The sequence below is a fragment of the Phaeodactylum tricornutum genome, chromosome 9, assembly GCF_000150955.2.
Source record: "Phaeodactylum tricornutum CCAP 1055/1 chromosome 9, whole genome shotgun sequence".
NCBI classification, from domain to species: Eukaryota; Bacillariophyta; class Bacillariophyceae; order Surirellales; family Neidiaceae; genus Phaeodactylum; species Phaeodactylum tricornutum.
The window spans coordinates 205,720-228,906 of NC_011677.1; the positions used below are offsets into that span (position 1 = coordinate 205,720).

The 23,187-nt window shown below is 49.8% G+C and overlaps 8 protein-coding genes across 8 annotated transcripts; 3 read left to right on the top strand and 5 right to left on the bottom strand.

Annotated features, from left to right (window-relative positions):
* Positions 1-1,554: 1,554 nt before the first annotated feature.
* PHATRDRAFT_12589 (predicted protein) lies at positions 1,555-2,424 on the bottom strand (the record flags this gene model as incomplete). Its single annotated transcript, XM_002180556.1, has 2 exons — positions 1,555-2,130; positions 2,362-2,424. Coding segments are annotated over 2 exons (639 nt in total), but the record flags the coding sequence as incomplete, so codon positions are not given.
* Positions 2,425-4,153: 1,729 nt separating this feature from the next.
* Positions 4,154-5,927, top strand: PHATRDRAFT_12884 (predicted protein; the record flags this gene model as incomplete). The annotated part of the gene is made up of 4 exons (XM_002180355.1): positions 4,154-4,655; positions 4,827-5,255; positions 5,520-5,597; positions 5,686-5,927. Coding segments are annotated over 4 exons (1,251 nt in total), but the record flags the coding sequence as incomplete, so codon positions are not given.
* A 519-nt stretch (positions 5,928-6,446) lies between these two features.
* On the bottom strand, positions 6,447-7,640 carry PHATRDRAFT_46084 (predicted protein; the record flags this gene model as incomplete). The annotated part of the gene is made up of 1 exon (XM_002180557.1): positions 6,447-7,640. One exon carries the CDS (start codon positions 7,638-7,640, stop codon positions 6,555-6,557), a length of 1,086 nt encoding a protein of 361 aa, XP_002180593.1. The 3' UTR covers positions 6,447-6,554.
* Positions 7,641-8,332: 692 nt separating this feature from the next.
* sDer1-2 (predicted protein) lies at positions 8,333-9,352 on the bottom strand (the record flags this gene model as incomplete). The annotated part of the gene is made up of 1 exon (XM_002180558.1): positions 8,333-9,352. The coding sequence occupies one exon, from the start codon at positions 9,350-9,352 to the stop codon at positions 8,333-8,335; it is 1,020 nt and encodes a 339-aa protein (XP_002180594.1).
* Positions 9,353-13,098: 3,746 nt separating this feature from the next.
* On the bottom strand, positions 13,099-14,565 carry PHATRDRAFT_35966 (predicted protein; the record flags this gene model as incomplete). Its single annotated transcript, XM_002180559.1, has 1 exon — positions 13,099-14,565. The coding sequence occupies one exon, from the start codon at positions 14,563-14,565 to the stop codon at positions 13,099-13,101; it is 1,467 nt and encodes a 488-aa protein (XP_002180595.1).
* Positions 14,566-15,027: 462 nt separating this feature from the next.
* Positions 15,028-16,552, top strand: PHATRDRAFT_46085 (predicted protein; the record flags this gene model as incomplete). The annotated part of the gene is made up of 2 exons (XM_002180356.1): positions 15,028-16,014; positions 16,180-16,552. Exons 1-2 carry the CDS (start codon positions 15,116-15,118, stop codon positions 16,550-16,552), a joined length of 1,272 nt encoding a protein of 423 aa, XP_002180392.1. The 5' UTR covers positions 15,028-15,115.
* Positions 16,553-16,682: 130 nt separating this feature from the next.
* Positions 16,683-18,842, bottom strand: PHATRDRAFT_46086 (predicted protein; the record flags this gene model as incomplete). Its single annotated transcript, XM_002180560.1, has 1 exon — positions 16,683-18,842. The coding sequence occupies exon 1, from the start codon at positions 18,804-18,806 to the stop codon at positions 16,683-16,685; it is 2,124 nt and encodes a 707-aa protein (XP_002180596.1). The 5' UTR covers positions 18,807-18,842.
* A 558-nt stretch (positions 18,843-19,400) lies between these two features.
* Positions 19,401-22,124, top strand: PHATRDRAFT_46087 (predicted protein; the record flags this gene model as incomplete). Its single annotated transcript, XM_002180357.1, has 1 exon — positions 19,401-22,124. The coding sequence occupies one exon, from the start codon at positions 19,401-19,403 to the stop codon at positions 22,122-22,124; it is 2,724 nt and encodes a 907-aa protein (XP_002180393.1).
* Positions 22,125-23,187: the final 1,063 nt, after the last annotated feature.

Here is a 23,187-nt window from a genome sequence, read left to right on the forward strand (position 1 = left end):
CTCCTACAAAATGGCAATCTGCTTTTTTGAGGAGAAGCTGCATTTTCTCGAAAATAGAAATATAGATTCTTTAAACCCCGAGGAGGAAATGGCGATGACACTGAACAGTCTTGGAATGTTAAATTCTCGTGCAGGAAGATACGTCGAAGCGCTGTCATACTATGACCGAGCATTCCAGCTTCAAAAACAGATCGGTTGCAGCAAGATACAGGTAGCCACGGCGAGGGTTTTGATTGGCACCGTTAAGTTCCATCTCGGATGTTGGAAGGAGTCGCTCACGCTTTTGAATGAGTCATTGGTGGTGCTTCAAGCGGAAGTCGGTGATGAGCACGAGACGGTCGCAGCTGCTTTGTACCAGATCGGATTGGTGGAGGTTTGTTTCTGCCATCATGAGCAAGCCATGTCTAAGCTAAAGAGAGCCATGGCCATACAGGTTCGCTTACTGGGGCATGAGCACGCCGCAACACTACGAACGAAAAGAGAAATTGGAAATTTGTCTTCATTGAACGAGGAAAAGCTTGATTCAGTATTCGCTATTTTCTCGGAGGTTCTAGAATGGCAGCACAAAGTTCATGGTTCCAGGCATCCAAACATCGCGGAAACCCTCCATAGTATTGGTTGCGCATATGCACGAAGAAAAGATCACGCGAACGCACTGCGGCAGCTGGAGGACTGTTACTACATGAGATTGGATTTTCTCGGTACCGACCATCCTCAACAGGCGACCACACTTCATGAGATAGCAAAAATATACGCCTATCGTGAACGTTTTAAGAAAGGCAATGAGATCTGCGACGTCGTCATTGGTATTCGTCGTGACTCTTTGAGTGAGACGCATGTTGACTTGGGGAGAGCACTTGTGACGAAGGGGTACTGCTTAAACGCCCTCGGGGATACCACACGTGCCATGCAATGCTTGAACGAAGCGCTGCAATTGATCGAGTCGGCCGTAGGGACTTCACACCCGGCTGTTGCGGAGACGTACGTCCAAATGGCCGGCGTTTACCTACGTCTGTGTCATTTTCAAGAAGCTCGCGAAAAGGTTGAAAAGGCTTTGGAAATCTTCCGGTGCGCAAACCTCGACGAAGACCACCTTGGTATTCAAGAGGCTCTAATGCAGTTGGAACGCGTTGAACGCGATGAGATGCTTTGTGTATAATAAATCATGGATACCGTAACGTGTGTAATACGAAAGATACATCTATGAAAAAGCAGACTCACATGGCTGGCCCAATTGTAACCTTTGGCCTGGAAAAATAAAGCGTGGGTAGCACAGTTCGTTTCAACACGAATTACTTGGTGTAGATGTTCGTGAGGCAGAAGTCGTCATATTGTCAAAAACTCCCACAGGCGCGTAAATGATGAAAAGTGTTTGATTTCTTGGTCAACGAACTGGACGAACCACTGTTCTATTTAGGATTCAACGTCGGACTGCGTTATTGCCGGAACAAACAGCTTGGACGACACCGCCAACGAAAGTGACCCACCTACTAGCAATAACATTTGCAACAAGCTCATGCCAACGCCGTACACGCGTCCCATGACGTCCCTTCGTACGGCCTCGACTTGCAAGGCGAGAGCTTCCACATCGCCATTATTCCAAATGACGAGGTCCGCCATGTGGATCTTTTGATCGAGCGGAAGTTGAGATTGTATCCGATCTCGACATTCGGATTCCGAGAGCTCGGGATTACGTTTTCGAAGACGTTTGAATTGCACATCCGGATCGCAGGCAACCAAAATCGTCAGGCCAAACAGTCGTCGCAACTGTCCACTTTCGAACAATAAGGGCACGTCGGCACAGACGATATCGGCATACTCCCAGTAAATTCCCTGCATGAGTCGTTTAAGTAGTATCAGAATAATGCGGGGGTGCATAATGCGATTCAGACGGCCGCGTTTAATGGGGTCGGGGAAAACGACGGCACCCAATTTGCGGCGATCGATACAACCGTGCTCGTCCAGTATATTGGAAGATTGCGCGGCCGGTTCGCCAAAAGCGTCCAGAATAGTTCGATACACGGAATCTTGCGGGGATACCATGAACCGTTTCGGCAAACCGTCTTCATCGACTGGGTGGCGTACATTACCGAATGTGCCCCCTTCCAAAATTTCCCTGGGCAAGAGAATCTCGTGTGCGATACTATCGGCATTAATGACTAGAAAGGTCCCGTCGTCCTCGACATCGAGCGTGTTCACGACACTGCTATTGTTCGTACCGGACGGAGCGAGGGAAGCTGCGTCGGTTGCCGTGAACGAATTGCTATTGTTTGAGTTCCCGTGGTATTGTTGGGATTTCCCCCGTTTGTGTTTCTTGTTCGCCGTCGAGGACGGTGTGAGATGCGCCTTTTGCGGATCCACGAGCATTTTGGCCACGGTAGACTTTCCGCAGGCGATTCCACCCGTCAACGCAACGGGTAGGAACGACTCACCAAGATATATGCCGAGGCAGAGGAAGACGAGACGGACCGTCAAGAGTGTCCCCACGGCGTCGGGCGACAAAAGCCGTCCCCATATCATGGGCTCGGGACAGCGAAACCCCCATGTTTGTTGCCACCACAAAAGGAAGGGAACGTCTTCCGGATCGTCCTGATCCACGGAATGCTGCGGTAAGCACTGTAGCGACGGCAGAAGTATTTCTAGAACGAGATCTCCCACGATGGTGATGATCAGGGTCGTCCACAAGTCGGAACGAAAGGCTTTGGGTCTCCAACCGGCTGCGGCAAAGCGTATGGTGACAAAGGATAACACTATAGCAAACGGTACTTCGAAAAAGATGCCCATTACAAATTCTTCCAGTAGGACACGCTGGCTTAACTGTCTGGCACCAAAGGTAAAAATGGAACGCATCACGGGGCGGCCCAAGATTGCCTGGAGAGTGGACAAAAACACCATATTTACGATTGTCTCGAGCTCCGTACCAGACAAGCAAGATGGGAGATACGAATCGATAGGGGACAGGTGTGTAGTTAGATATAGGGAATGAAGTGTGTAGATAGAGAGGTGCGGAGTCAGTCAACTTGGTAACGCCGGTGCCATCGTTATGGTCCGTCTATTGCAATAACATTCACAAGTGCACGGCATCCATGGTAGGGACGACACTCACGTTCTGCATTCCAATTTACACTGCAGTCACACTTGGTAGGCACAGTCACGATCAATGCAAGAAACCCGGTTATAGGACCCTACCCTGATAAATGCGAACACAAGGTGTCACCGTCGACGATCCGTCCGGTACCCATATCCGAATGGTTCGTCCGCGGCGCACACGGGAATGAACTGCGTGCGACTGCGACATTTTGCCGTTTTCGGATCGTTTTCTTTTTCTTTTGCTTATCCAATTTTTCTCGCACGGTGGAGAGCGTCGCGAGAAAGTCTGAGGCCTTGGGGATTGTCGCGTCTCGTTGCGAGAGAGACAAGAAGGTAGATCTGACAGTAATTTGTTATTGGAGCCGTCATGAGAGACGACTTTCGCAGTAGACCACCTGGTGTCGCCAAGAGCGTCAGCATGTTCTGCATGCTGGTTGCGGGAGGCTGGGTCCATCCCACGTCGGCTTGTACGGCTCCTCCGGCGACGCGAACAACCGCACATTCTTTGCCGTGTCCGGCGCCGGAACACGGATCGTTGGGAAGCCATCCCGATCGTTGCACTAGCGGTGTAGGTTCGGCGACGAGTCACACGCCTCTGACCCACGATCCCGTTTCGTCCGTGTCGGCAATACGCACGATACGGGGTGGTAGTGAAGAGCCCGAGACCAACGTTACGGACCTTCCTCTGCCTCCCGCATACGATGCTTTCAACGGTACCATGGATAACGACGATGTAGCGATGGATGACGGCAGGTTTGAGCATTCCGCGATCGGAGCATCGGACGTGTCTGCGAAGCGGACGCTGTCCTCCGAGTCCGAAAACTCCATCCACGCGACTCCGTCTTGGAACGAACCAACCAAAAAAAAACGAAGGAGTCTCCTATCTCGACCGAGTCGTTCGCATTCCACCACGACGGAAGAAAAACTCGCGTTTCTAGATCGTGTAGCCCTCGTCACTTCCTCTTTACTCCGGAAGGAGAGTTCCGAAGCCACCTTGGAAACGGGACACGGTACCCAGGATTGGGACGCTATTACCCCGCAGTCGGATCTGACTTTGCCGGGTCGTCACTTTCACATTGTCACCACGGCAGCCTTGCCCTGGTTCACCGGGACGGCCGTCAATCCGCTCCTACGGGCGGCTTATCTACACGAGAAAACTCGCCAACTCAATACACCAGCAAATCACTCAACGAATGCCGTTTCCGAATCTTGGGTAACGCTCGTCATTCCGTGGCTGGAATTGGTGGAAGACCAAGAAGAAGTCTACGGACGCGTCTTTCGGGTTCCACAGGAGCAAGAAACATACATCCGTGAATGGTTGCGATTAGAGGCGGGTCTCCCTGATGCAGCCTGTCCGCAAAGCGGTTTGCGTATGCTTTTCTACCCGGCACGCTATCACTCTGGCTTGGGCAGTGTTTTCGCCATGGGGGATATAATGGAACACATGGACCCGGCACGGATGGACGTGTGCGTACTGGAAGAACCCGAGCACTGTAACTGGTATCGTGCACCGGGAGAAGGCTGGACGAAGCGATTCAATTACGTTGTGGGGATTGTTCATACTAGTACGTGCCTGCCGCGGAAACGTGGCGATGGATTGCCGTGTCCATTCTTTCCTAGACTGTCCAACGTGGTATCCGAGTCGTATCACTCACCGTGTTCTTTCTCCTTCTTTTGCTTCCGACACTTTCGCTTGCTCTTTCTCTGATCGTACGCTATGGCTTTCATTTTTATAGACTACAAAGAGTATGCGAGTGCGCACTACTCGGGACTGTGGACGGCACCCGCGTTGGCGCTCATGTCATCCGCTATGGTACGAGCGTACTGTCACAAAGTCATCAAACTTTCGGACGCTCTGCAAACATACGCGCCCGAAAAAGAAGAAACCTCCAATGTACACGGCGTCCGGGATGACTTTTTGAAGGAAGGGCGGCGACGGGCCTCTACCTACGCAAACGACACGATGGCACTGGACGAAGTGCCGTCGGAAACGACAGTCTACTTTATTGGAAAGCTGTTGTGGACCAAAGGTCTGGATATTCTACTCGAACTGGAAGATGATTACAAGCAGTACACGGGGCAATATTTCTCTATTGACGTGTACGGAAGTGGTCCCGATCAAAAGGATATCATGCGTGCCTATCTAGGCCGACGAAAGAGGAGCAGTGAACCGGAGTCTAAGGAGGAAAATGTGGTACTCGAAACTACTGTTTCAGTAGCAGACGACTTGCCAGCTAGCGTTGTCGACGAACTGGAAGACGTTTCTGTCACCAATGTTGCATCTACTGAGAGTGCCACCACCGAAGCAATTGCCTCTTTAGAAGCGCTGCAGATTAAGGCAAAAGAAAAGCTATCTCAATTTAAGAAGACGATTAACGCGGTCGAGATCCCCAAATCACTTCACGAACTGCGTCGCCAGCCAATTCCAGCTACATTTCCAGGCCGCGTGGATCACGCCATTCTGACCGAACAGTACAAGGTCTTTGTGAATCCATCGGTATCGGAAGGTACGTTCTTATATTCTTCGCGAGGGCTTTCTTATGTTGACTGTCCGCGACTTCACAATTGCTCACGTGTTTTGGCCACTTTTTACAGTTCTTTGTACGACAACAGCAGAAGCGTTGGCAATGGGAAAATTTGTTATTATTCCCGTACATCCATCCAATACTTTCTTTCTGCGCTTTCCAAATTGCTTAGGCTATCGCAATCGTTTCGAGTTTGTCGCCAATCTCCGTTGGGCGTTGACACACGAGCCCGACCCACTCAGCCCAGAGCTTGCGACCACATTTTCTTGGGAAGCAGCGACTGATCGCTTCATACAGGCATCGGCTATTTCGTGGAAGAATGCGGCCGAGCGTGAGCGCTTGGGAAAGTCCAAACTAGACGATCGAATTGCGTGGCTGCACAACGAAATCGGCAAAGGAGCTACTGGAGATATGCTGCGCATGTTTTTTGGAGCTGGTCCCGCGAGTCGCCAAGTGCAGTATCAGACGCTGCAAAGGGATAGTGGCATTACGGAAGTCTCCTCGGGAAAAGCAGGGGACTCGGATGTCGACGATGATGAAAACGAAGATACCGATTGCGAAGATGACGGTCTGAGTAGCAAATTTCGGAGGTCGTCTTTTGCCGAAGCCATTCGCGCAACGATCAATGACCTGTCGTCCTTTATGCAGTAGATGCATCTTGGCATGTCGAGAACTTTAACTTGCACAGTTTCGCTGATGCGAAGTTGCAAGGTTTTCGACGCCTTTGTTGCGTGTATCCACTAGAAGAGTTGGTTCGAATATGGGACAGCCAACGCTTTCACATTTAAAGTGTAACACTTTTCTGTAAAAATTAATTTGGAATTCTTCAGTGATGAGAACACTAGATTTCTAGAGGGAGTTTCAACATTATATGCAGCGTCTTTATAAAAAAAAAACAGGGTTGCAATTTGTCGAGCAAGTGTTGACCAGAAACATGCTTTATTTACGTCTTCGCCGACGCATGGACTGAGGACGAATCAACATAGAGTCGATCAACCAACAGGAATCATCCTCTTTCCCAGTAGTCGAAAGAATAAAGTTTACCGAGACGACGTCTAGTGGACCATCCCCTATCTGTAAACGAGCCGTAAAGAAAGCCTTCTTGCCGTCGAATGAATAGTCTGCCTTGTCGATCGAAACGGACTTGCGATTGAACAAGACCTTGTACTCCGTTTCTTTCAAAAAGTCCATGTATTCGGACGGCGTGAGACCTTCTTCATTCTTGATTTGTGATCCCGGCGAGCTGTAGCCAAAAAGAATTTCAACACCGCGGTTTTTCGTAGGGACATCGTTGTTCAGCAGTGCGTCCAGTACCAGAATAACGACTTCACCAGCAGTCAGTTCGCTATCGGGAATCGTTGTGGGCGGTTCGTAAGGTTTTGTTTCACCGACAACGTCCTCGCTGTCGGTGTCAAAATCATCATCGTCATCTTCTTCTTCTCCTTCGCCGTCATCTTTGGCGGCTTTGACATATTCCAGAAAGCCCCCAGCCGTATCGAGCACACGCTCCTTGACTTCACTGTACAGCTGGTCGTCTGTAAGGGAAACGTTCCCCGCGAGTTTGTCACCGACGTCTCCCGTATCGTACCCCAAAAAGGCGTTGATGGCACCTTGTGGAATGTTGACTTCTTCCTCATCCTCGTCATCTTCCTCCTCCTTTTCATCATCATCATCATCATCCTCTTCCTCATCATCGTCTGTTTCGTCGTCTTCCAAATCCTCCGATCCGAGCTCGACTCCTTTTTGCTGTGCCATTTTGAAGAATTCAGCAGCCAAATCTGCCCCTTCCTTATCGGCTTCTTTCTCGTCGCCTTCGTCCGCCACTGCCATTCGTAGTGTCGTACAGTACGGACGCTCCGCAACCGAGCGACACGAATCGTAAGCCCGCATCAAAAACGAAGGGTTGGGCAACGGCGACGGGGCAAAAGCCATTGGCCTGGTGAAGGCGGAAGTCAGCATGATTAAAAGCAAGAGAGCTGCTGCCCGCGGTATCTTGAAAAAAGTGGAATACGACATGCTGGTCATGACCGTTGGTGTTGGTAGGATCAACGCCCGGAGAGTGCCACTGATGTAGTAGAAGTTGGTACGGTTTTGGTCGTTTGGTTGAGCCCCAGTTGGGGTCGAAGATCGCACTTTGGTGGAGGTGTTAAGAACGGTACGGCATGATTTCCAAATCAGCACTTGTGACGTGATGTCTCTATGCGAACCGTCTCGCGAGTGCCAGTGCCAGTGCCAGAGCTTGACGGACGGACACGCCCTCCCTTCAACGCTCGAGGATACACTCGGATTACCTCTTGTTGTGATTAGGTAGGAAAGATTAAGGGAGCTAAGGAATGTATTGCTCGATAGGCTGCCACAGATAGTTCGTACGACCACCCGTACAGTTATATTTTTGAAAAGGTATCGACTTGTAGTGACAGCTTTAGAGCGTTAGCTATCGTGAATGGGAAGGAATCCATTGGTCTTTCATTGTGGAAGCAGATGGGTTCGAAGAGGAAAGCGCAAATGTCTACCCGCCACCCGTACGCTACGGGGATGCAGGCGAACAAGCTTGTGTGCTGTTGCAGAGGCTACCGCATGCCTCCACTATACGGTTGTCTATCGCACAGATTCGTGACAGACATCGTATACTCCTTGAGGCGGTAAATGTAACGTCGAACATCGCGATCGATTCTATGCCTTCCGCTCCCGTCGATCGACTGGTTCTATAGGATGATTTACATTTCAAAGTCGGACGAAATAGGTTTGTACTCGCTCCGTATCCGTCGTGCCAGAGACGAATCCCCGTTGTACCATTCGACGACGACGTCGGGTGCCCGTAATATACCGACCGTCTTGCAGTGATGATAAATGTGACCAAAGACAATACCGAGAAAGTCTAGTACGGGCAATTCGCCCTCGAGCAAAAAGGTCTGCGCCAGAAAAAACCAGGGCAACATTTCCGCGCGGGTATTGAACAACTCGAACATGTTAACTTCCATGCCTTCGTGATAGCGACTCCAAATGTAAACCAAAAATGTGGAAAGATTGTGTCCCAAAAAGCGCGGACTGAGTTTGAAAATGGGGTATCCCACGACCATGGAGAGCTGACCAAAGAAAATCATAATCCAGAAATCGTAGGGCCGATCGTGATTAAGACGTTCCAACGTGGCCATGTAGGTCCACACAAAGTGCGCCGTCATTAAATAGCCCAATCCGAGCGGTCCGAAGTTCAGAAACGAAGTGAGAAGTCTCCATATTTGTAGCTTTTGCAGTACGGGTTTCCAATCCAACAGCAGGACGGTGGGAAATTCGTTGCGGTTGAAAAGATAACCGTACAGGGTAGCGGCAAAGGACGCCGATAGGTACCCCTTCGTGAGAGGCGGAGTCTTTCTCCAGGCGTCAATCATGCGATCAACGGTATTGTCTTCGGCGAACTCCGATTCGGCCATGTCAAAGTCATCGGCATCGTCCATACCAAACAAAAAGTCCTCGTCCTCGTCGTCTTCTTCACTGTCGCTGTCTTCAAAGACTGCTGCTGCTCCTCCACGAGTGTCAGTCAAGACGGATAATGCTGCCAGACAGGGCTTTTGGTCCGCCAGCGAAGCCGACAATGTACCAACGGGAAGGCGCGAACGCGACCGTGGGAAGGAACACCCGAAAAGCGCCCGACCGCCAGGAAACGTCGCGGCACAGGCCGTCACCAGACAAAGCAGTACTACAACGCAGGCATACGGCAAACTATAGAATGTACTCATCCTGACAATAATCCTACGTAAATGCCGAGTCTGAACGGATTGTGCCGTGCAGACAAGGACAAGGTGAGATGCCCTATCATCTCATCCAATACTCCTGTCATCCATCTCCCGTTGTCCGTCGAGGGTTCAAGGCTCCACATGGAATGTGATATTTTGAAATTCAAACAATTGCCTTGGACGGACAGACGGTCATTCGGAATGTCGTGTATCGGTCAGTCTCTCAACCGTAAAAAGAGAGAGCACCATCAAAACGAACGAGAAGTTGTTTGTGAAAACAACACCGGAGAGGAACGCTGGCATCAACAACCTGCTCGGCGAGGCAAAGCTTGGATTTGTTCTTTGCAATAGGTAGACCAGTGCAAATTAGCACGTATGCATCGCCAAGTCTACTTGCTGTTCCCCTTGATTCTCTCCTCTACTCGAAACGAGTAAACCACAGGTCTACAATGAATTGCAGTCTGAGCGTACTGTATTTTCTCCTACCTTTGTTGTTGCTAGCGTTACCCTTGGCGGACGCGTTCTCTCTAAGAGCGTTCCATTCGTCGTCACTATCTTCGACACGGACAACTCGATCGAGTCCCCATCGACGGGTGCTGAGAGTTCTTGCCAAACAAGAGCTTGCAACTAGCCGCAACGACGATATTACGTGGTTGCAAGATCGACCGGATGACGACGAGAACGACGAGGCGCCGCAAACACAGACGGCAAGCAAAGTGAAGAGTTCCCGATGGGATTCTCTAAATCCAAGCATCAAGGCTCGTATCGTACAGGCTGGCCAGGAACGAGCGGTTGCAAACAAAAAGAAGCGGGAGCCTGCAAACGATAAAAAACGGCGTAAGTCCTTTGGTGTACCAATATCACTATGAGGTAGTCCATTTTTTCACACACGTTGTTTATCATGTACACCATATGCAGGCATGATGATGTTTATGAAAACAAAACAGCAGGAAAAGAAAAAAGCTTCAAAAGTGAAGCGCCCCCTATCGTTCAACGACCGTACACCACTTTCTGCATTGATCAGCGGAATGGAAACCACTGGAATTGTCATTTCTTTGACTCGCTACGGAGCTTACGTGGACATTGGTACGGAATGCGACGGGCTACTACACATATCTCAACTCAGTAATACGCGTTTTGTGGAGCATCCGCGGCAGGTTCTCACGCCCGGTGACGAGATCACTGTCCGCATTCGATCCACAAACGCCGAACTCAAAAAGTTACATCTTACAATGTTGCCCCAGGATGTTCTAGACGCGGAAGCCGAGGACAAGATGGAAGATAGAATACCTTTGGGAGATATTCAAATTGACGACGAACTGTGGGGTGAGCTTAGACGGGTGACGGATTACGGAGCCTACGTAGAAGTTGGGGCCGAAGTAGATGGTTGGCTGCACTTTATGGATCACCCGGCGTTTGGATGGTCAGTCGGCTCACATCCGAGCAAGTTCATGACCAAGGGTGAGCGAGTACGTGTCTGGGTTGCCGACGTAGACCAAGCACAAAGGCGTATGAAATTGACCGCAAACCGACCAAAGCATCTCCCGGGACCGCGGCGTGATTTGTGAGTAAGTACGGCGCACGTAACAACATTTTGGCGTGAGATCCTCCTACCGAGGATGTCGCATTACTGTAATTGACGTCAATGCTTTAGAGAGAAGTCTGTTGAAACATGCTGCTCAAAACGTTTACAGTTTACATCATTTTGTATTGTGCGAGACACCTTTGTCGGCTACCCCTCTTGGTTCTGTCTCGTGCAAAGGAGGCACTTGCTGCTTGCGTAGTGGCTCATCGTCCGGTATGGGTTCTTCCCGTCCACGATCGCCTTGATTCTGGTGCTCGTTCATATTTCGAAACATACGTCGATTGAAACAACCAGCCCAGCAACCCCACATGATAGTGTTTCCTTGAAATGACTACTGTAACTGTTTGTCACCAAAAGCAATCATCGATTCTAGAAGTTGTTTCCAATCGATGACAATTCAGAACTAAGGAGAATATGGCAACCAACTGTGCTTTTGCTGCGGTCGTTACTCATGGTTCGGGCCGTAGCCATGGGACCACATCAGTAGAAAGAAATTCAAAAGTTGTTCCTGGCTTTTCTTGAGATGCCTATCGATTTCCATATTCGTACAAGTTGTCTTCCTTACTATTGCCTCCAACCAATGTTGCGGAACGAAGATAGGGGTAAGGGGTTCTCTCACGCAAATGTCGAAAGTGTGTCACTGTCAGTCAGACTGAAACCAAAGGTGCGAATCATTCATTCGTGGTTTCATTTTTCTTCTTCGAGACGCAAGTGTTCGCGAGCACTTCGACGTTGTTCTTGGTCACCTGTCAGGTTTTGCAGATAGGGTGCCGGGAGAACAGGCCTTTTCCCTTGACGAAGTTCCAGGAATATGCTCGACAAGAATCGCAAGTCCAATTATTCTAGCACGCCTGAGGGTTTCCTCACATTTCAGTCTTATCTCACTTTTGCATGCATTATGAGAAAATTCCGAAACACCGACTCGATAGTCTCCGCTGAAGACTGGTTTGCTAGTGGCGATCGGGTACACTTTGATCCGAATCATAAGCGTATCGTTTCGAAAGCGGATGCCAACACAGTTACCGTGTTTGAGAAGGTAATCAAACCCACAAGTATGCGGAAAGATTCTGTTCGTTGGATTACGTTTCTACCAGGGTTTCCAGATGGTTCGTATGGATTTGCTAAGATCGAAAGAGAGCTGAACGGTGCCAGCAACACCAACATGCATATCGGCGATATCGGCGACAATTCACCGCAGCTGTACATTGAATACGTTGGTCAGGGAGATTCCGATACGCCCAAATCGTACTGCTACAGTACCGTGGAACGAGCGAATCTCGTCGAAGCTCAATGGCGAGCCAAAGGAGTCGAGCAGACGGTTCTCGTCACGTTCGATTACTCTTCACTCGTCATGCTCGAGTTACTACAGCGTCAGAAGGAGCGAGTGCAAGGAAATGGGAGTGCCTATCCCAGGATTGATCATGTTTTGTCCGTCAACGGAGGCTATTTCGTCGATGGTCATTCCCATCCCTTTACAACGACACCACTTTTGAAAAGCCCCATCGGACGCTTGGGGTCGCGTATGGCTCAGCGGTCCAATCTTGTGGTGGATCAGATGCTGAAACCATTATGGAGTAAGGAGTATCGTGCGCGAGAATTGACGAGACAAGAGTTACGCGAAACGGTCAAGGCAATTCGGATGCATAAGGGTGCTGCCTTCATGTCGGCCGCAGCGGGGTTTGTCGACGAACACGAGCAAAACTCGGAACGGTGGAACTTGCACGACATTTATGTCGACTTCTGCAAGGATCATGGTATAACATTCCATATAGTTGGTAGTGCTAAGGATCGATTCGAGCACAACCAAATACAATTGGTTCGTGAAAGGTTAGCACCTTACTACCCGCAGGTCAAGACCGAAACGATACCTGGGGGACACTTGTCGTTGTCCGAGCAACCGTCGCGCATTGTAGAAATGATACAATCCTTGGCACGCAGGGGCACCACCGATCAAGCGGTACGCTCGTGGACAACAGTGGACCCAGCAACACAGTCACATCCATGGTCGTCGATGGATCAACCGCCACCACAGACTCGAAAGTATCCCTGGTCTACAGTCCGACAATAAGGAAGCTCTACCGACGAAGTTTACTCATTCACCAACGTTCATGTTACAAGTAGTCTGTACAAAGATCTGTTTATTTAACATGACTTGTCATTATCTTTATCGTTTGACTCGTTTCCGAGGATTGATTGTTGGTTCTTCATTTTGGCTTTTGTTGTCATCACTGTCGTCGTCTTGATGGTCGCCACTATCGGAGGACCCAGACGCAGAATCATCCTTGGCATCGTTTTCGCTATCATCAGTGTGATTGGCTTGATCGATGCTCTCTTCCTCCGCAAAGGACTGATCATCCCCATTCTCGTGGTCCGAGTCGACGTAGTCTCGCACAATATCATCCTGTTCCACATCAGAATTGTTATAATCTTCTCCGTCAACTCCCCAGGTTCCGTCTCGTCCCATGAGTACACAATTGACTCGCTGTTTTAGATACATACAGTTGACCTGTTTCCGGCTATTGGTATCGTAGATTCGCAGCATCCGATCCAACCCAACCACCGCCATGAATGGCAACGATTCGTGCTTGGCCAAGGATCGGATGGATCCAGCCGGGCCCGGGTAGCGGCCGTCAGATAATTGGGTGCTGGCGTTGTACTTATGCTCCAGCTTGCGCACATCTATAGTGTGCAAATCGCCCGAACTGTCACCGACAACAATACTGTAAGGATCCATTTGACACAAGGCCGTGACGCGGTGCTCCACAAAGCCCTTGGCTGGCGTTACGGAGAATGGGCGGCGTTGGACAGAATCATCCCGGATGTCGTATATCCGGACTTGACGATGGGCCGTACCGACTGCTAGGACGTTTTGTCCCAACGAGGACGAATCATAGGCATTGAGAAACAGAATAGACGTGGGCCACACCAGTGCCTGCAAGAGTGTTTGCGGATCCGGTGGTAGATTCTTGGCCTTCCAGACGGCCTGAGTGGTTTCCAGGTCGTACAGGACAGTTTCTCGCTCGCGACCGCCCATAGCGACACGCGCACGTTTGGCATCGACGGCCATGGCGGTGATTAATGGATCTTTGCTGCCGTTGGATGGTGCGGAAGTGGCGAGTGGGGAGAACTGTCGGACAATCGGTGTTTCCGCCGTATGATTCACAATCGTCACGTTACCCTGGGCGTCAGCGGCACATAGGAGGTTGGCGTTGGATGCGGGAAAGGCCGACATCCCAATCGGAGACGTAGAGGGGTGAATACTCCTGTGCGTGGTTTGTGTCTGCTGTGACGCAAAAATGTTGGCGTGGGCCGCAACTTGTCGGTATCGACCGTACGTTTGTTCTTCCGAAACGGATCGTTGCCATACTTGGACGGATCCATCGATACACAGTGAGGCAAAGGATTTATCCTGGTCCGTTTCCAACCAGGTCAGATCCACTACTCCTTTTGTTCGAGTCGGAATCGTCAACCCTACATTCACTACGGCGGTGCCAACGTTTTTCACGACAGCGACGGCACGTGGGCTGTTCTGCACTTGAACAGGTTTGGTCGCCGAGCGTTGCTTGGCACGAGCCAATTCGGGAATAGTTTCCTTGATGAGGCCACATTCGTCTCCCGTTATTAATCGCATAGTGGTGGACGTACACTAGCTGATATATTTGCGAATGTGAGGGATATTGGAGGAAAACGACGGTCAACGGATTGCGGATGGAATCAATCGATGCTTGTTCTCGGTGTTCGTTCCGTCGCGATTTTCTTGGTGGAAAACGGGATGAGATCAGGTTGGGAGCTGATGGTCCCGAGACTGACGAAGGACGGACAAGACTAGTTAGGTACTTCTGGTAACGTAACAAGTATATCGCTCGATTTATATTTTGCAGCAAATTTAAATTCGAGATTCCTTTTATTGGGAAGTCGTGTGAATCTCTCTCGGCAAGGCGAGAAATAGTACATTCCACATTCCATGTTGAAGTACGTGTTCCACGGTGGAAGATCCTTGCAATCCCCGTTTTGGGCCGAAAGAGCAAACGGTCCCGAATCGACGGACCGTCATCGGCTTGTCGTTCCTCCTTCCTCTTTGCACTTAGTAGAAGAGTCCAGCGTCAAGCACATCCATGCATTCGAGAGCGTCTACCACTTTGAGATAGGACTTTTGATCGTTGCAGGAAAAAGAGAACAGTATGAGATTTCTATTCACCATTGCCTTTCTGTCCAGTGTGACGACGACACGGGGATTCACCGTTGGGACGACTCGTGCCAGCGTCGTGAAAGCCCCGGGTCTAGCCATGCTCCCCAGTAACAAGAACGCAAACCATGCGCGCCATAAGAGTCTTCGTCCACCAAAGACGTCGTCCTTTTATCCCTTTGACGAATCTTCCACAACTAGTACGAAACGTCCGACAACCTCCGGAGTGTCGTTACAAGCCAAGCCTGGCCCGAACGCCGAAGCGGAAGATGGCAGTGCCGGTGTCCGTCAGTTGCTCGGACTCAAGGGAGCTTCCGCCGAATCGAACATTTGGAAAATTCGCTTGCAGCTCACCAAGCCCGTGACGTGGATTCCCCTTGTCTGGGGGGTCATGTGCGGAGCTGCCGCCTCGGGTAATTATCACTGGATATGGAACCCCTTGGATCCGAACGATCGGAATGTTATGCTGGGATTGGAAGACGCACTCAAGGGCTTTGTTGCCATGATTTTGGCCGGTCCCTTCTTGACGGGATACACACAAACAATTAATGATTGGTACGATCGCGAAATTGACGCCATCAACGAACCGTATCGACCTATCCCTTCGGGAGCCATTTCGGAAGGCGAAGTCATTGCGCAGATCTGGATCTTGCTGTTGGGGGGACTCGGGATTGCCTACGGTTTGGATGTCTGGGCTGGTCACGAAACGCCGACGGTTCTCCTCTTGAGTATCTTTGGTTCCTTCATTTCCTATATTTATTCGGCACCGCCGCTCAAACTCAAGCAGAACGGTTGGGCAGGGAACTACGCACTCGGTGCCTCCTACATTTCACTACCCTGGTGGTGTGGACAAGCCGTCTTTGGTACACTGGACAAGCCCGTCTATTTCATACTGTGAGTGTCTCGAAAATCGTGAACGTGCTTTTCTGCGAGAGATTATGTGCACGTGCGTGTGTGTGTGTGTAGTATTAGTGGTGAGAGTACAATTTGAAAGTGTTTTTTTCTTCAACCTCGCTGACACAACCATTCATTCGCACTGATCAACCCCTCTTCTCCTAGCCCAATCTTGTACTCAATTGCAGGACTCGGAATTGCCATTGTCAACGACTTCAAATCAATCGAAGGCGACCGCGCCCTTGGTCTACAAAGTTTGCCGGTCGCCTTTGGCATTGACAAGGCCAAATGGATTTGTGCCGGTTCCGTAACGCTGACACAACTCGGAGTGGCCGCGTACCTGCAAACTTTGGGCGAGTCGTTGTACGCGGGTATTTTAATCGCTCTTATTCTGCCGCAAATGTATTTTCAAGCGACGCTCTTGCTGCCTGATCCCGTGGAAAATGATGTCAAATACCAGGCTTCCGCCCAGCCCTTCTTGGTCTTTGGTATTCTAGCCACGGCTCTCTGCATCGGCCATCACGATTTCTCCGTGTAAAGTAATAGCGATAATGAGCATTATACCTACGCAAGACGTAACCCAAGACATAGGATACATTCCAATAACATTTCAAGCTTCTCTAATTGTTCGGTACATATTATTGACAGGTTAGACAAAATTAAGGTCTTTATTCCGTAGCAAAGGCCCGAAGGTATTCGTCAATCCCTCCGTCTACCCGCCGCAATTTGCCTTCGTTCGCCACCAACGCGTAGCACTGCGCCTCCACAGATCGAACAAAGTTTGCGTCATGCGAGGAAATGACGACCGTTCCGTTCCAGCCGCGCAATCCGTAAATTAAAGCCTCCACGCTTTCGACGTCCAGGTTCGAAGTGGGCTGGTCCAACACAAGCACCTGGGGGTTTCCCAGTAGTACACTGGCCAAACAGACTCGATTCCGTTCGCCACCACTCAAAAACCGCAAGTTTGTGGTGGCTTGCGTGGGTGACATTCCAAAGTTGGTAAGCTCACTGCGCAAGTCTTGTTCCGTCTTTTGACGGTATTGCGCTTGCAAATATGAAAGTGCAGTTTCTGTACCGTTAGCCAAACCAATATCAATCATCCGTTCCACACTTTCTTGATCCATAAAAGCGACTTCCACGTTAGTCGCGTAACTGATTTTACCTTCACGAGGTTCTTCAAGTTTGGCCAACAAACGAAGTAAAATCGATTTTCCAGAGGCGGTCTCCCCCAGTATACAGTAAGTCCCGCCTTCTTCCACGCACAAGTCAACGCAATCAAACAGAAATCCTTCCTTCTTGCTAATTATGGTTGATGCCACGGGACCTGTTTGTGCGACAGCGTTATGCAACTCCTGACCGTATCCGTGTCCTACTTGCATAGCCCAAATCAATGCTTCGTTCCATTGGCTGGTCACCGGTCGAAAGACAAACTGGACGGCCTTGTCGGGTGGTGGACGAATGTCCTTTTCTGTCATGGTCAACAGCTGACTGGTGGTCTTTCCCCGACGCGTGGTGGCGTCAATGGCGTTAATTGATCCCGCCTTAATACCGGTGCCTGCCTTTTGCGCCGTCCATCGATGTCCAGATTCAGTCTTTTCGAACCCTTGTCGTTCCAGTTTCTTGCGGTGACTTTCCACCTGTCGTGATTTTTTCTTACCACCACCACGTTTTGGCACGGGTTGCTTTTTGATGTTTTCTATCGTTTGCATCATCGCATCTCGTTTCTTATCCAAAGCAACGACCTGTCGCAAGTTATGCAAATCGTGCTGTCGACGGTAGACCTGATAGTCCGCATAGTTTCCAGGATAGTAGTACAGTGTTTTCTGCACAAACTCTATCACGTCCGTTGCCACATGGTTGACTAAATCCAAATCGTGCGAAACGAGTAGAACCGTCGTCTGCCGAGTCTTGCAAACCTCCATCAAACGGCGAAGCTGCAGTAGACCTTGTACATCCAAGGCGTTGGTCGGCTCATCAAGCAGAAGCAAATCGCAGCAGCAAAAGAACGCGAGAGACAACGCAACCTTTTTCCGTTGACCAGCGGAAAGCTTGGTCATGGGCATATTCCAAATGCGTTCCGCTAAACCCATGCACTCCAAGGCTTCTTTGGCCAGTGTCGTCAAAGACTTCTCATCGGCCTTTCCATCTCTGGAATCCTCCAGCAAGCTAATCTCCTCTCCGATTTGCTGGATTTTCTCTTGATCCTCTTCCAAGGTAATATCCAGAGATTCCAATTGAGCTTCGAGACTATCAATCTGCTCTTGAACGGAATTTGCCGAATCTTTGGTGAAGGCCCGATGCTTTTCGAGTAGGTAATCGATGGGAGTCGGAGTTACTTTTCCAGCGTCATCTTCGACGCCTTCCCAGCGATCGACAAAGATTTCTTGTGGAATGTAAAGAGTCGTTACGTGAGGTGGAAAACCGGGGATCTTTCCGGCGCGTATCCGTCGCAACAACGTCGACTTGCCGCATCCGTTCCGCCCCACCACGGCGTACGCTCTCCCACCTAGAAGTTTCAGGACCGCATCGTCCCCCAACAATACACGCGACGATCCTTGTGTCGTCCCAACATATTCCAGACGTATTCCTTCGACCACAATGTCTTTGGGTTGGAAGGTCCGTCGGGCTAATCCTCGTCCGCCTCGGCCGCGGCCGCCCCAACGGAGTGCCGAACCGTTCTCGGTTGCCCGGGCTAGAGCTTCGGTCCAAGCATTCTGCAACGCATCCGTATCGTCCAAACTCGTGAGCTGGGATTGCACAATTGCTGTGAGTGGTGAAGACGTTTCAACCATGGCGCTTTGGTAAAGACAAGAATTCCAATATCGTGAGTCCACTATTTATGCATTCGTATCTCCGGAAAAACGCCGGTTCCTCGTGTTCACGATCGGTGACAAACGTGCACCTTCAGACGCGTTTTCCAGTGTCGCGAACATCTCGGAATTTTCGGACAAAGAGTCAAGAGAATATCACTACTTTAGAGCTACGGGTATAGCCCCGTGACTTTGAATCGGAGAACGGTACCGTGCTAATAAGTGGCACTAATTGAAAAACTCCAAAAGCAAATAACAAAAGAAACAAGCTGTGACGAGATAACTTATGGATGACGACACGACACAGATAGATTAAAAGACATGCGTATAAATATCTCACTCCTCTTGGTCACGCAAAGGTCTCAAATATTGTAAAATGCCAAAAATGTCATCAGAGACATTGTTTCCCTAAGATGATGCGTTAAAAACAAAATTTCAGGGCCCGATTTTCTTAGGTGCAGTCGTTTTGCGAAAACGTCGAATATTGTAATCAAGACTAGACCGACACAAATTAAGTGACATGTGGGAATTGCCAAGCTATTCCGTAAAGGCCACAAAGCCTCCATTATTGTAAACATGAATCCATCATTCAATACCTTCTTGGCTCTCGTGTTCGGTGTCCTCGTCATCCTTGTAGCATGGACGACATTCTACGCGACTCCGCAAGGGACATCGTCAGCACAGAATGGACCGTACGATCACGACCAACGTCACAGATTAACCCAAGCTGCCAGTTCCGACTTCGTTTTGACCCGTGTAAAGAAGAATGATCTCGACAAAATTGGAACTATGCTGGGGAACATGGTAGAAGCGCTAGAAAAACCCAATTCCATGGTAGAGCCGGCCACAGCATTATCTTCTCAAAGTTCCGCGGACCAAAGCAGAAACACGGTGCTGGTCGATGTTACTGGTACGGATGGAGAGATTCTCAAAATCATTCTTGACTCGTACGGTTGCAAAAGAACTGGCTGCTATGGAAACAGCTGCTCCGCTTACGCACCCGTCGACCGGCTTGTCGCTATCGCAGGCAGCGATGTTGTCCTTGAATTGCACCCCGCGCTACCCAAGACAAACAGCGGATCCATTGTTACCGAAGGAGATCGAGCCATGGACGCCGACGATGCTCGAACCCAATTTGGTGTATCAGGAGAGGGGATTCTCGTAGGAATTTTGTCTGACTCTTACAACTGCCTCGGGGGTGCAGCTGGTGACATTTCAAGTAAAGACTTGCCCGGTGGACAAAACGACATTGTTATTCTTCAAGATTTAGAAGGCGACGAATGCGCATCGGCAAAGGATGAAGGGCGAGCTATGATGCAAATCATTCACGATGTTGCGCCCGGCGCACGCTTGGCCTATCGAACGGCGTTTCGGGGGACTTCTGATTTTGCGTCTGGTATTCGGGAGCTTGCCCAGGCTGGATGCGACATTATTGTTGATGATATAGGGTACTTGACCGAGCCATTTTTTCAAGACGGAGACATTGCGCAGGCCGCTGATGAAGTTGTCGCCCAGGGAATTCCGTTCTTTTCTTCCAGTGGAAACTATAACGAGTGGACGTGGGATGATCCAAATGGGTTCCGAAGCTCTGGACAAACTTTTACCGATGGTGAAAGCTCAGGGGATCGCCATCTCTTCGATGGAGCTGTAGCATCTCAGTCAATTTTTATCGAAAACGCAAATTCTGTTTACAGCTTCACTTTGCAGTGGGATGAACCCTTTAGATCTGTCCCGGGTTCTCAGATTGGAAGCGCCAGCAATCTCGACGTATTCTTTCTCGTCAATGGTAACGTCATCGCTAGGAGCACCGACAATAACATCGACAGAAATGCTGTCGAATTTCTTCAGGTCAATCCCTCAACCATAGCTGGAGTGAGTGGCGACACAGTCGAGTTAGAGATGATCATAACTCTTGTCGAAGGTCCGGCTCCAAGCTTTGTGAAAGTGATTTCTTTTAACGAGGCTGAGTTCGAGTTTTCTGCCAGCACGGGTACATCCTTTGGTCATCCAAATGCTGGTCGCGCCGCAGGAGTCGGTTCGGCCGTATTTGCGAATACACCCGAATTCGGCCGTGATCCTCCATTGATCAACGCCAATTCATCTCCTGGCGGTATTCCTATCTTTTTTGAAAACTCGGGAAGCCGACTTGGAGCTGCAGTTGTTCGGTCTCAACCGAGATTTGTAGGCCCCGATGGGGGACGAACGACTTTTTTCGGTAACGCGCCTGAGTTCCGATTCTTTGGAACCTCCGCTGCCGCACCACACGCTGCGGCGGTAGCAGCCCTGATGCTAGAGATCAATGATTCTCTAACACCGGACGAGATTTACACAATTTTGCAAGAGACTGCAATCGATATGGAAGATCCCAATACGTCTGAATTTGAGGTAGGATTCGACTTCCGTACTGGGCATGGGCTAGTGAATGCACTCGAGGCTGTGAGAAGGGCTGAACCAATCACACCAGGTGAACCCACAATCCAGCCAACCGCCCAACCATCCAGCATACCAACGGTGACTTCGATGGACGCTCCCACTACAGGAGATGACGAGCCCACAAGTCAGCCAACGTTTGAGCAAGCTGCTATTTCCGATGTACCGAGCAACAGTCTTTCTTTGGCTCCCACAGGTAGCACACTTCTACCTACAAACCAGGCGACGACTGTGGCTCCAACTTCGTCGACCAGCTTTCCAACAGGCAGTCCAATGACCTTCTTACCTACCGCGATACCACCGACGCTCCAGCCTACTGTCACATCGACATCAATACAGCTGAATCTCAACAACTTTTTGTTGACTCTTCTAGGTACAAACATAAACGAAGAAGCCTTGCGCCAGAGCCTTATTGAATACTTGTTGCAAGAGCTGTCGAAGGATTTCCCAGATCTGCTGAGCATTTCGTTAGATCTTGTATCATTTACGGAGCTCGGGCCCAATCAACTTGCGCTAGTGGAGTATTCGGGCTTGGCCACATTTCCAGAAAACAGTGTGGTTTCGCTCAAGGAGTTGCTCAAAGCCCAAACAGAAGCTTTAAAACATTTTAGTGATGTTGAGGCGGCGATCGTTGCTGGAGGGAACGATGTACGAGTTGTATCGATCGAGGTCGATCATGGGAGCTCTTCTAAGGGAAAGTCAAGCAACAGCACGACAATGAAAAGTTCAAAGAGTGGGAGGGGCAAGGGAAAAGCAAAAGGATCTAGCAGCCGCGACTCGACGAGCTCGAAAACTGGAGGCAACGGGTCGACGAACGGAGGTAAAGGATCGATAAATGGAGGAAAAGGATCAAACGGATTGCGGATCTAATGTACTTTTTGGGAAGAATGGAAGAGATAGCCTATTGTTACTGCCTGGAATCCAATTTTGGAGTGGACACTCTCACGAGCACTCAAAATGGTGAAACAGACATAAAGTCAGACCGGTAGAAAAATTAATTGTTCAATTGAACATGGCTGCTGCTATCTGCGTACCTTTTTGAAATGTTCGACTCTTCTGCCATCCATGGGTTGGAAACTACTTGTATCGATTATTGTATTCTGCTCTGCGGGCTTTGTCCCCAGCAAAAATATTTGTCGCTTGTCTTCTTCTTTCATTTTCCTCTCGTATCAGGCGCTTTTCTCGAAGCGCTTCCAAAGAGCCTTCCTTAAGAAGAGTTAGAGATTCGCGAGGTTCTGGTGAGCTTCGTCTTCGTGACTTGGTTCGCCTCCTCGCAGAATGCGTCTCATCGGATGCCATCCTCTTCTCACGTGTGTGCTTTTTGGAATGGTGATCATGGTGATCCTCCATAGCAGAGAAGCTTTTTTCTCCGAGAAAAATAGTCATCCGTAGTCTTGCGACTCTTAGCGTCCACTACGCCTCGAACATGATCTTCGCAGTGCTTTGGGCGATTATTTTTTTTCGGGTGAGGAGAATGAACAGCAATGCCGTCCATTGGATCCAAACGCGACTTTATTTGCTCCTGTCGATCCCGCCCTGCAGGTTTAATCGAGGTCAACGCTTCATATGGTTTGTCGCGTAAGTAAAATGGCACACTGGTCGTTGACTCCCCTCCAGGTGGTGTCAGATACCCCGGATGAACTCCCTTGGAGGTTGTTCCACGAGACTGTCTACCTGAGCTGAAATTTTGAGTTGTCTTTTTGTGTTCGTTTTCCTCGACCTCGAACAGATTGACATGTTTTGCCGTGAATAGCGATTTTTGGCTACTTGGTGATGTAGATCGCTTTCCTTCTTTCAAGACCTTGACACGGTGTCGTGACCCGTCTCGCCGTGATTGTGCAGCCGTAGATTCTTGCACTTCCCGATGTTTGGCTTCATCGCGTAAGATTCGCTCTACATTTTCGGGCTTCCACGGGCAGTATGACTTTTTCGG